Source organism: Epinephelus moara, chromosome 1 (assembly GCF_006386435.1).
Source record: "Epinephelus moara isolate mb chromosome 1, YSFRI_EMoa_1.0, whole genome shotgun sequence".
NCBI classification, from domain to species: domain Eukaryota; kingdom Metazoa; phylum Chordata; class Actinopteri; order Perciformes; family Serranidae; genus Epinephelus; species Epinephelus moara.
In genome coordinates, this window is record NC_065506.1 from 21,636,300 (window position 1) to 21,648,720 (window position 12,421).

A 12,421-nucleotide genomic window follows, 5' to 3' on the forward strand; every position below is an offset into this window, starting at 1 on the left:
GTCAGAGGAGTCAGAAATGATGATGAATGTCTCCGGTCAATAGTCTACATTTAGGACAACATGTCAGGTTACATCTTAAAATATTTTTTAAGCTTTGAATATGTGTAATTTTTACTCAGTCATACACGTGCAGATATGCAGGATTTTGACACATATACTGAAAATAGAATATTTTAGTTTAACAAATCTCTAAGTCAGTAAAAGAACCAAACATTTGATGGAGACTTTTACCATTTATTTTCTTACTTACTAACACTCATGTAGCTGTTTCATGCTTTTTTTTAATTTAACAAAAACACTTTTTCCCTCTTGCACACACTCATTTACACACGCTTACACAAACATTCAATATGAGCAACACTTGAACTTGAACAAAGAATGAAGAGCAACACCCGGTCATGCAAATGTGACCTTAGTCAGAATCTACTCAGAAGTACAGTCTTTGCAAGGCAAGGGAGTCATCTTCTTCTCAGCCTCCTTCGCTCCTCCCCCTCTCCAGTGACTTATGCAGTATTTGAGCCTTCAGGAGAGAGTAAAGAAAGTCAGACATTATAGAGACAGAGGGACAAGGCACTGTTACACTCACAGACTCCCACTCCGAACCCACCGCTGATTCCCAGGGAGCTTGGCGTCCAGACTTTGGTCATTGTCACTAATTCATTTATTTTCGTCCTTTAGTTTGGAAGAGATGGCTTATTGTGACAACTGATGCTTGTTTCTGCAGAAGACTTTGCTCCGTGCTCATTGCTGGTGTTTTTGCTCAACTTTCAGGAGACTTTAAAGTTTATTGCTGTGTAACTTTTTAATCTCCCAGCTGCATCTCCTGCGGGAATACATCACATCTTCTTTGGACAGTCTCGACCTGCTTTCACCAATGCTGACCGAACCGTGTGGAGCCATGTCGATGGGGTCAGATGTTCGAGATCTGACCCTCTTATCTCCAGCACCTACTGTGCCGTCTTTAACAGGAGCCGGTGGTGGCTGCGGGATGTCCGTTGGTGGCGGCCAGTGGCCCCAGCTGCTGGACCTCCACCCTGGTTCCCCCTACAGCTCCCTGCCCTCCCACCACTCCCTCATCAAGCAGGAACCAGGTTGGGGGGCCGCTGATCCAATAGATGACCCCCACTGTGGACTCGGGGCCTTCACGGTGCACTTCTCAGGCCAGTTCACAGGCTCGGGTCCCTGTAGAGTCGGGGCCTTCGGAGAGCCAGCTGCAGCTCAACCGAGGATGTTTCCAAATGGGACCTACCTGCCCGGCTGTATGGACAGCCCTCCTGCACCCAGGAACCAGGGTAAGCATCATCACCAGTCCCCTCTCTGTCCTCTCTCATCACCTTTATGATGTGCACGGGGCGTGTAACAGGAGAAGAAGTTGTTTTCACACACTATAAAATCCAGAATTTATTACAAGCCAGTGTTTTTCTACATTTCCTGCTGCATGTGTTCATGATGAAGCACCATGTTTAGCGGCTGTCAATAGTGTTGTGTCTGAGCAGGATGTTATGTGCTGTGCTGGGTCATTCTGTCCCATGTCAGCAATAGGCTTGACAGCTTTCTGGTAATGCGCTGGCAGAGTGGTTTTCCGTCATTGGCAGAGTCACAACAACAGTTTAGGCATCAGTGTGGGAGTATTATTGTGTAGGCAGATGTAGATGGATCATCCATAAGGTTTCTCCAGGTCTGACTGCTGCATGTCTTATTTTTCCATTTGTCAAATACAATAACGATAACTCTGATGCATCCATTTAAAATGCAAGTACCTTGAGATATTTTTACATACACTGTAAGTTACATAAGTCAGGTTGGGCCAAAATAGTACCAGCATAATAGGTTAACTTTACAGCACCCAAAAACTATCTAACAAAGGGGTTCTTTTGACCTGTGTTATTTTTTAATATTATTGTTGGGTCATTAATCCAAACAAAATCTGGTATGGTTACAAACTGCTTTAATATACTCTGTCTCTTTTTAAAATTGCATGCCACTATTTGTTGCTGATTGTTGATAAAATTTGTATCCTTAGCAGTTTTGAATGTTTTGAACATTGTTTTGTACAGCTTACAGTATTGTGACAGTGTCGTGGTAAAACTTGAGCTCGTTGAACAGCAGCAATAATATAAAGATTTATTTATACCAGCACTGACTCAAAGCAAACCGTGGTAATGCTAATCCAGTATTTTGTCCATACAAACCAAATACACATATATCATATATATATATATATATATATATATATATATATATATTATATATATATTATATATAAATACATAATGACCTGTTGAGCTGCCACAGTAAATATACAAGCTGTACGGAAGAACCTAAAGTGACTTAAAATGAGCCAAGGACAGGAGGCAAAGATACTGAAAACAGCTGACTGTAAATAAATGATGTTGAAGTTTTGAATTTTAGAGGTTTGATTTTATTGGCCTGTACAAACTTCATCCTTAGTGACTGTGTGTTTTCTTAAAAAAAAAAAGAAAGTCCCTTGGCCACAGTTGCTGTGTTGACCAAACAATTTCCTCTATAAAAAGAAAAAAACAAAACAAAACAAGAACTTATTGGGCTAAGATTTTTATTCCCAAGTATGTCTCTAGAAGAATTCCCAAAACAGAAAATTTACGAATGATGAACTGTCAATCACAAGCTTGATTTACTCCAAAGTATACTCCTGAGATTTTTGCACAAAACAGATCAGAGGGAGTTATTTATCTGGAATATTAACCTGGACTCAAACTTCCTGTCAGGTGTTAACATAAATATGATGCCTCTGTCTTTACTGTAAACAATGCTTGTGAATATTATCTGCTGGGGATCACCACTCAGAGGTCAGTTTTAAGTTAACTTGACATTTTAAGATTATTTTAGGGCGTTTATTACCTTTATTATAGAGCAGCTAGAGGGTGAGAGGAAAGATGGAAGAGGACTGAAATCAAACCCGGCCGCTGCCAAGGACTCAGCCTGCATGGGGCGTACACTCTTCCAGGTGAGCTTGAGGTCGCCCCGGGAGGAGGTCAGATTTAAAGGTCTGCTGATGTGACTCCAGAGTCAGTACGCAGGGAATCTTGTTTGCTAATCGAAATGTAATTCTTAATAAAGTGATGAATACTCAGTGTGCTCTGCAGGATGCAGGGATTTAAGTAAGAGTTTGTGAGTCATTTTTCCCAGAAACTTTTCAACATCCCTCTCGGGCCTGACTCAGGATATAGACTATTCTGCTGTTCCGTTGCTGAAGCAACAGCTTTGGGTCTCTGTTTACTTCCTGTCAGCTACGGCATTAACAAACACGCCAACAGGAAATACAAAGGAACATGTTAAGATTGTGTATGTTGTCAAGTTTGAAAAGCAGCCTGTCTACGCTGCATGTGTATGTAAAATAATATGTTGAGTGTGCCTGTATGATCATTTACACACAGCTTTCTTAAATGCAGCAGTCTTCTTTAACTTTCTATCTACCTATCTATCTAATCAAGGTCACAGTTTTTCTCAGTCTTTTAACTGTGATTAATTAACTGATTTAGCACACATGCAATTCATTACTTCTCAACCTTGTTTTTCTACTGCGCATTTTCTACAGTAGCTCATCTCAGCCCATCTGTGGTGTGTTTGCCAAATTTCTTTTTCTTTTTCCACCTGCCATAAATATTGCAACCACAAGGCCAAAGATAGATGGGGGGAAAAAGAATATGTTACAAGGAAAGAGGATTTAGTAGTTTGATGGATGTCTCTCTGTGGTAACCCTGCCAGGGACTAAGAGCTACTACCAGGAGGGATTCAGATAACTGACCAGATACTGGAGACTTTGCAGGCTTCACTTGTGAGATGCTAATCTAATGACTCGACCAGGCAAATAAGATCATTTTAACTTTCCACTGCTTCTCTTTTTGTTTTCTCCTTTCAGGTTATGGAGCAGTGGGTTTAGACAGCAACCCCAGTTATGGTCACACTCCCTCCCATCACACCCCCCAGCTCTCCAGCCTGTCCTTCAAACACGAGGACACGCTGTCACCGCCAAACAACATAGGTAACTGTCTGCATCCTGACACCTTTTCACTAAGTGGACCCGCAGACTGGAAGACTGTCATGTCACGGCAAGGTTATATAAGTAACCCGTCATTTTTCATATCACCACAGAATCGCTATTATCCATTTTTCCTTCATCTCTCTCCTTCTCTGTCCGCACACACGTTTATATACGCAGGCATACATAAACACAGCCTCCCTCTCGCTCTTTAGGCATACGTATGGTTAATGACTCTGGAAATGATAACTTGAGGAAACAGCTTTATGTGACTCTGCTGGAATGTCAAAAACTCTCTGGGGACGGATATACTATATGAACCTGAAAAGGACCACTCTTTCTGATTGACCTGTTCTCTCTTTGAAACAAAGAGCGGTGCAGACATGCATGTACGGTGTGCATAGGCCTTTAGATTCATTTTAAAAGTATGTATTTGTGTTCTAGTTATACATGAATGTGTTTTGCTTTGGATGCTTTAAATATATGTTGCTCATAATACATCTGTACTGTGGCAGATATTTCTATATGTGACACAGCCATTTTTTGACGCAGACATTGAAAAAAATAGAACATCAGGGAAATTAATAAGAGAAAATGAAAGAGCAAAAGCCATCAGGGGCTCAGTACAAAAACAAGAATGAGGCGAAATTTGCATTTATCATATTCTCTTATTGTTTGTTATTTATTGTTACTGTTTTTTAGCTGATTTCTAATTAGCTCTTGTTCTTAATAACTACTATATAATATTAATACTAATACAAATGCTACTGCCACTACTACTACTACTACTAATAATATATTTTTTGGGGGGGTGAGGAGCTTGCCTAGGGCTCCGAATGTGCTAGGTCTAGCACTGTTTCTGTACTTTTTTTGTGAGCAACATGAAAACAAAAACAAAACAAACAAACAACAACAGCCATTACAGTGACCAAAAAAAAAAAACATGGCACAGCCTATGGACACACCACACAAAAAGTGTGGGAACTGGACTCAAACAAACTGAAACAAGCAACAACAAAAAAGCTAAACAAATAAATTTAAAAATTAAAAATCTGTTTAGGTGTGTGTGTCTCTGTGTGGGTGGAGCAAAGGGGGGAGACGGTGATAACCAAAGAATGACATAAAAAAAGATGAGAAGAGACTTAGAGCGTGAAGAGACAACATAAGCACCACACTCCTTTAGGGTGTGTTTGATTGAGGACAAAGAGGCATAGGGAGGGACCAGGGGCAGGTCGGGACAGCTGGGTCAGGGCAGGGTTTTATGTATTTATTTGTTTGTTCTTTTTAATTGTTTTGTTTTCTTTGGTTTATCCCCCCCTTTTAGCATTTACCATTTGTTAATTAATTCATCACAAGAAAATCAAATCAAAGAATTTTGATTTTTTTTTTTTTATAAAAAGCACCAACAATTCACTGCTTCTTCCTCCTCAAATATGAATATTTTTCATTTTTGTTTGTCCTCTGAGTGTAGGTTGAGCAAAACAAGCAGTTTGAATATGCCATATGTCTATGGGCTCTTGGAAAAGGCAGTTTTCACTATTTTCTGTGATGTCATAGACAAACAAAAGGCATAGGTTTTGTTTCAACATTTGGGGGGGACACATGAAACAGGGAGGCTTTGGTCCCGCCACTAGAAAATTTCAAGCATCAAACACTTCATATCCTGCATGCTGGTTTATATTTATGCATCAGTTTGTGTGTTTTCTGCATCAATTTATGGTGTAAATGTCTACTATCTTCATGTTTTAATGGGGTGCATTATTGTGAAATAACTTATATTTTCATTTTTATACTCAGTTGACCAGCAGTACCCAGCTCCTCCTCCCATGTTTGGTTGCCACAACCCTTCAGAGTCTTGTCCGAGCAGCCAAGCTCTGCTGCTGAGAAACTACAACAGGTACAATTATTTGTCCACGCATGCACTTAGTGTTGCTTCATTTCATCCATGCTACCTTAAAATCTCCACTCGGTACAATCCCTTCTCCCCAAAGACTCCTCACTCATCAATTAACGTCAGATTCTTTCCACTAACACCACATGCAGCTCGCTCACTTGCTGGTAATTTTTAGAAGTGTGAACTCTGTCTGATCCTGCGTCTGCCTCTGCACTGTCTGGATCCTGAATCCTAATTTGTTCTGAGGTTAAGTGCTGCCCACTGGTGCTCAGCAGGCCAAAACAAACACTGAGTGATCTACTGCTGATGTGTTTGAGTCCACCCTGAAGGAAAACCAGGAGAAAAGTAAAAGAGACAAGTTCAATGAAAGGGAGAGTTAATCTGCTCGTTTTAACCTCTGAGTGTGTTTACAGCTTGTTTTCAAGTTGATGCAAAACATCTCAAAGGGTAAATTAGGATGAAAATTCTTTGAATGCCGCTCTGCGATGTTGTTGGAGAGAAAGAACATGTGCAACCCAAATACGGGAACAGAAGTTGATAAGAGGAAGGAAGACTTTGCTGTTGTTAGAGCTCATGGCATGAACTGGAAACCCTCAATCAAACACAGAGACGCGCACACACTCTCACACACACACACACACACACACACTGTGAATATATGTCAGATATCAGTGAGTCTTTCCACAGTTTAACATAGCTCAGGGCTGATTAGCGAGCCATCGCGATCCTTCCCTCAAGGACTTCTCAAGGAATGCCATCCAGAATTCCCCCGAAACTGGTTCCCGCCTTAATGATACTGAGGACAGAGTGATGTCATGCACTGGTCCATGGTGTACTAGGCACGGAGGCACTCACCCCCACAGAGTGCACAACCGCATCTCCAAGTGTGTGTGTTTCTGTGAAATGTGTGTGTGTGTGCAGTAGTGTGATCTGCCAAGGTAAAGAATGGCTCAGAGCCCATGTTTTTTAATGAAGCCAGTGAGGAGTGTGGTGGGTGGACAGGATGTGTTAATAAGCGATTTGGAGTTCCCCCTGAATGAAACGTCTTCATTATCCATACAAGGGAAGAGAAATGACAGCAAGAATGCAGTAACATAAATATTGTCTGCGTTTTCTGATTTCAAGATTTCCTAAAAAAAAATATGAATACAGTATTTTCCCCTTCATCTGCCATAACCTCAGAGCTGACCTTGTTCCATTACCTTTTGATTTATTAATGTGTAATATTTTTTGTTGCGTTGACATTTCACAAATCTTTTTTTTTTCTTTACCACAAAGCTAAAATTCTAATGATGGTTTTGTGTGTTACACTCAGTGATAACCTGTACCAAATGGCATCCCAGCTGGATTGTGTAACATGGAACCAAATGAACAGCCTGGCATCTTCAATGAAGAGGTGAGCCTTTATTTTTATTTTATTGAAGTAACACACCCTGTTCTTTAGAGCTGACCAGTTTTCGTGGTGGTGCAGAGGAGGAGGAAGAGGAGGATTTGACCAGATGGCTGTTGGCCTATTGCCTAGGGAAATCAGGAAGTGGAGAAGAGCGTGTTCATGTGTGTGTATATGTGCGCAGTCTTGTGCTTCTAGTGTATGTTTTAAAGAGTATTTAGATTTTTCTTTTTGGTTTTAGAGTTCAGTCGCGTAAAGGAAAAGAAAGAAGGGGTGATTATGAAGTGTGTGTGCTGTAGAGGAGAGGACTTTTCTGTATTGTTTCCCGAAAAGATAAGAATCAGAATCAGACTAAGATTTATAACCAAGCAGGTTTTCACTTAAAAGTGATCTTCTTGGGTTTTTGGTGCATACATTAAACATACAATAAACGTATTAAAAGGAAATTAAAAAAAAGTCAAAGTGCTGCAACAGTCAAGAACATACATAGAAAATAGAAAAAATACAATAAAAATATAAAAAAGATACTATAACATAACAAATATGTGCAATATGGCTGTTTCAGAATGAGTTTTGTGCAGGATGTGTAAAAATATTAATCAGGGGATGTGTAAAAGTTCACAGTAGAGCAAAAAATGAAACTCTTAGCCTTGATATTGATTTGGACTGGATGAATACAGTCTGGCATGTGCCTGTTCTATCTATCTCTATCTGTCTATTAACAAATCTATCAAACAATTTCATTCGCTAAAACTGTCGCATTACACTTAACACTTTTTAGCATTTTTGATTGATGTTTTAATTTTCCTCCCGCCCAGCAGTGGCCATCCACCCAGCTATGACAGCGACCCACCCCCGCCTCCACCCATGCTCGTCAGTGCCCAGTACCACATCCACACACACGGTGTCTTCAGAGGACTTCAGGTCAGTGAGCAAGCACAAAATGTATGTATACAAGCACAAATACACACACACAGACATTCAGTAAATAAATGAACAAAGGGAACTTTTCTGCTACAAAGCCCTCTGACCTCTCTCTCCTAAAGGATGTCCGATGTGTAGCTGGTATCGCTCCACCAGTGGTAAAGTCATCAGAGACCAATGAAAAGCGTCCATTTGTATGTGCTTATCCAGGCTGCAGCAAGAGATACTTCAAGCTGTCACATCTGCAGATGCACGGCCGCAAACACACAGGTGAGAGGATTTGATTTATATACCCCTATATTTCTTTTTATCTTGCGCCGTCTTCAAACTGCTGCTTTTTATAGATTACAATGACAAATTCATACAGACTGTTAAAGTTAAATTTGAGATAGAAACTAATGCCAAAGTTTGAATGTGTGTAGACAGTGATAAAGTTGTTGATATGGGTGGTTTACTTTGCAGGAGAGAAGCCGTACCAGTGTGATTTCACAGACTGTGGACGCAGATTCTCTCGCTCAGACCAGTTGAAAAGGCACCAGCGCAGACACACAGGTACACCAGCGTCAAGCTACTGTATGAGTTCCCTCCAAGGCCGTATAGCAACCACTTAAGACACTGAGGTCATAACCTGTGAATTTACTTTTTTTTTTTTTGTGAATTTGGACATTTTGGAAACCTGGGGAGTTTACATTCCACAATAGAAAAACTTAAAATAAACACAAGGTGGGTATTTTATAGGCAGATTCAAGTATTTTTGGACTCAGTACGTTTAAATTGTACTATTTTTTGGCTAGTAAATAAACACTTAAAGGATTTAGTATTTTCCTACAAGAATTATATCCCTGGCAGCATGGAGAAGACCATGAAGCCAAATTTGGGATATAAAATAACCAAAAAATGTACCTGAACACTAACTTTTGAATAAATATGATAAATCTAAACAACAAACAATTTAGTGATTTTATTTCTGAGAGTCTGATAAAACTTTGAGGGATGGGTTTTTGGAATCATGTTACAAAACAGGAGTAATGCTATAAATTATAGCTTCAAAATCTACCTCTCTGACACAGGCCAAACAGCAAATGAATGTTAACTACCATAAAATAAATAATAAATCAGGGCTTCAGAACAGTTCCTGAGTCCAAGACAAATTTCAAGGGGGGCAGCAATAAAGTATATCGCATTGTATCGTATCGTATGTGTTAGTAAGTGTGAATTCTAAATTATTTGAATTTAAAAAGTGAATTTTTCTCTCATAAACCAAACACAAAAACATGTTGAGGCTGTAGAATCTCTGTTTTACTTTGTTTCAGTCACAAAATTGATTACTCCATCTAACTAAGGCAATATATTTAACTTTTGATCCTCACCTGCTCTCTTCTCATCTCTGTTTCTGCCACGAAAACTGTTTGCACCTCTGTGTAGGAGTGAAGCCCTTTCAGTGCGAGACGTGTCAGAGAAAGTTTTCACGGTCAGATCATCTTAAGACGCACACTCGGACTCATACAGGTAAAACAAGTGCGTATACCTTTATTTTCTACCTCTCCATTCTTCTCACAGTGAGATTTTTTGATCAAGACCATCCCCTTGACTTTAATTCATCATCTACAATACAAGTTCCAAAGAGTTGTTGTATTCGCTCTAAAGCAATGATTTCTTTTTTGTCTTTCCTTGTTTTGTCCCCTCCTTGTCAGGTGAGAAGCCCTTTACCTGCCGCTGGTCCAACTGTCAGAAGAAGTTTGCCCGCTCTGACGAGCTGGTGCGCCACCACAGCATGCACCAGAGGAACCTGACCAAGCTGCAGCCTGCCATCTGAGCGGTGAGAGGAGGAGGAGGAGTACGGAGAGGAAGGTGACAATATGTTGTGCCACCTAATGGAGAAAGACGCTGGAGCCTGGTCAGCGGTTATGGTGCCTTGCCAGACTCGATGAAGTGGTGAGCACAGCTGATGCCTCCCTCTGCCAGCGGACATCAAGAGACTCTGATGATCCTCGAGATCTTCAAGAACTAGCACTCGTTCTGGTTATCTGACATAAAAAACTCAGACTGAGAGGGTTCCATACCACAGTAATCCTGAGCCAAGATTTTTTATGTGAGATGAGGAAAATGTTCATACACTATTTTGGATATTTTAGTACACTTGCACTGGCTTCTTTTTTTTTTTTAATTGTTAAAATTGTATCACCTTGAAAATGTGCTGGATTGTAAACTGGATTTAGGAAATGGACGATGTGTCTTTTTTGTGTCCATTACGTTGAGATGTTTTGCTTTGGGGAATGTAAATGTCTTATATTCTTCCAGCATATATACTCACTAACTTGCTTTGTATATATGTGGTGTATTTGCTTACCTTTATAGACATTCCTTTTGGATTTTTTATGTTTTTTTGTAAGTTTATAAAATGTTCATTCACGTTGTTGTCAAGAGTAATAGTGTGTGCTTGTGTATGTGTGTGTGAAAGAGAAGAGGGGTTGGTGTTGTCAGGTTAAGAGGCCACCTATGAGTGGTGGCGATGGTGTTGGGGGGGCGAGGAAGGTAACAGACAGTAAAACAGCACCCCACTGCGACTCTGACAGGGTGCAGGTCTCACCCTCCTAAATCTCCGACACACATCTTCATAACTAGGAACATCTGGAGCCCAGTAAATCTCATTAGAAAAGACACATACCTCCGTGTCAGCTGGCTGTACTTCATTGACTTCCCCCCTCTGAATAGGCCGGGCCTCAACATGCACACACACACACAAATGCACACACACTCGAGCCCCATTTGTAAATAACAGCCTTCAGTTCTGAATGGCATTTTACATCCTCGAGCCACATGATGGCAGTATCAGCCTTTTGAGTCCAGCAGATGGGACTTGAGCTGCTGCAGCTGCTGGAGTGTGACTGAACCCATCATGCTGCTCATACTTTCACACATCAGTCTTCATATAGTACATGTCCACTCCAGTCTTGCCCTAAGTGGCCACAATAAATATGTTAAAATCAAAGAAAGTGAGAAACAGGAGAGGCACGTTCAGAGCATGCTGCGGCCCATCAAATATACATGATGTGGATGGAGTTGTGTGTCAAGCCTATAAGAGATGAGATGATTCAGCTACAGCAGGTATGTGAATAAAATATGACTCGATGCGGGAGGAATAGAGCTGCAGCATGGCTCTGTGGGCTAATGATGTCACATACCTGGAAAAAACAATGTAAACACGCACATGGTATATTTAGCTGTTGGCTACGTGTTCACACATGGAAACCACAATCACTGGAGGCATTCACTAATACTCAGTAACACAGATACAGTATGTACACGCACATATTTAGATATATATTTATATATAGTAATGCTTACACCATAAATGGATGAAGAAAAGCTACAAATTGATGCATAAAGATTCACAAAGATTCAAAATTGTCTGTCAGAGAACCCCCCCATTTCATATGTGCCCCCCCCAACATTGAAACAAAACCTACGCCCTTGCACACACACCCACATATACTCCTACACTGCTGCCTCCATTTCCACAGCATATCCTGACACTTGCCAAACTAACAGAAAGATTAAAATGCCGTTCTCAAATTCAGGGTCACAGACGGCTCATTTGAAGTGGTGATTCAGGTTGTTTTCCAATCCACTTAATGGCTGCGAGGTTGTATCTCTGTGATGTTCTGTTTTTTTTCCTACTTCTTAATCCAATGCACTTTGATTAAGAAGTACTTCTCTTTGTTCTCTCTCTGCGGGGGCCCCGGGAAGTGGAGGAAGATCAGAGGGACAGCGGAGTTGAACATTTTACTCACTCCAGTTCACTCTTAACTGGAGATTGCCAAGGCTGTGTGGAGCGTGAGGAACCCGTGCTTTAAACATTCTCAGTTATTACTGCCCATCATTATCACACACACTCAAAGAGGCCTCAAAACCTGCATCGATCCACCTGATCTTCATTCCTTCGATAGATTATTGCTGATTGGAGATGGTGTGAGGAAGATAACGCCACATACGTCTGCACTCAGTCCCATTCTGCCAAACGCTACCACCGATCTGAATGCATGAACACACACATAGATACACGCACACACACACTCCCATGCACACACGCCACCAGATGCCCCCTCAGCTGTACTGCTGGCTGTTTGCCTTTAAGGGGTGTCAGCGTGGGTAATCTCAGGTGACGTACACCTGGTAACGCACAGCCCAA

At 40.9% G+C, this 12,421-nt stretch overlaps 1 protein-coding gene across 7 annotated transcripts; it reads left to right on the top strand.

Moving 5' to 3' along the window:
* Positions 1-510: 510 nt before the first annotated feature.
* Positions 511-10,659, top strand: wt1b (WT1 transcription factor b). Of its 7 annotated transcripts, none has more exons than XM_050051983.1 (9): positions 511-1,292; positions 3,902-4,024; positions 5,819-5,918; positions 7,231-7,311; positions 8,124-8,250; positions 8,352-8,499; positions 8,692-8,781; positions 9,655-9,738; positions 9,924-10,659. In XM_050051983.1, the coding sequence occupies exons 1-9, from the start codon at positions 875-877 to the stop codon at positions 10,043-10,045; spliced, it is 1,293 nt and encodes a 430-aa protein (XP_049907940.1). In that variant the 5' UTR covers positions 511-874; the 3' UTR covers positions 10,046-10,659. The 7 variants fall into 7 exon arrangements, with proteins under 7 accessions (XP_049907940.1, XP_049907925.1, XP_049907965.1 ...); XM_050051968.1 differs by having other exon boundaries at positions 513-1,292; positions 9,655-9,747; XM_050052008.1 differs by having other exon boundaries at positions 513-1,292; positions 8,124-8,229.
* The last annotated feature ends 1,762 nt before the right edge of the window (positions 10,660-12,421 follow it).

What these genes read in the sequence shown, in the direction of transcription:
- wt1b (XM_050051968.1), top strand. Translation starts at nt 875, where the DNA reads ATGCTGACCGAACCGTGTGGAGCCATGTCGATGGGGTCAGATGTTCGA. An exon ending in CTGCTGAGAAACTACAACAG is followed by an intron (nt 5,919 to 7,230) that starts GTACAATTATTT and finishes TGTTACACTCAG; the next exon opens with TGATAACCTGTACCAAATGG. An exon ending in CTGGCATCTTCAATGAAGAG is followed by an intron (nt 7,312 to 8,123) that starts GTGAGCCTTTAT and finishes CCTCCCGCCCAG; the next exon opens with CAGTGGCCATCCACCCAGCT.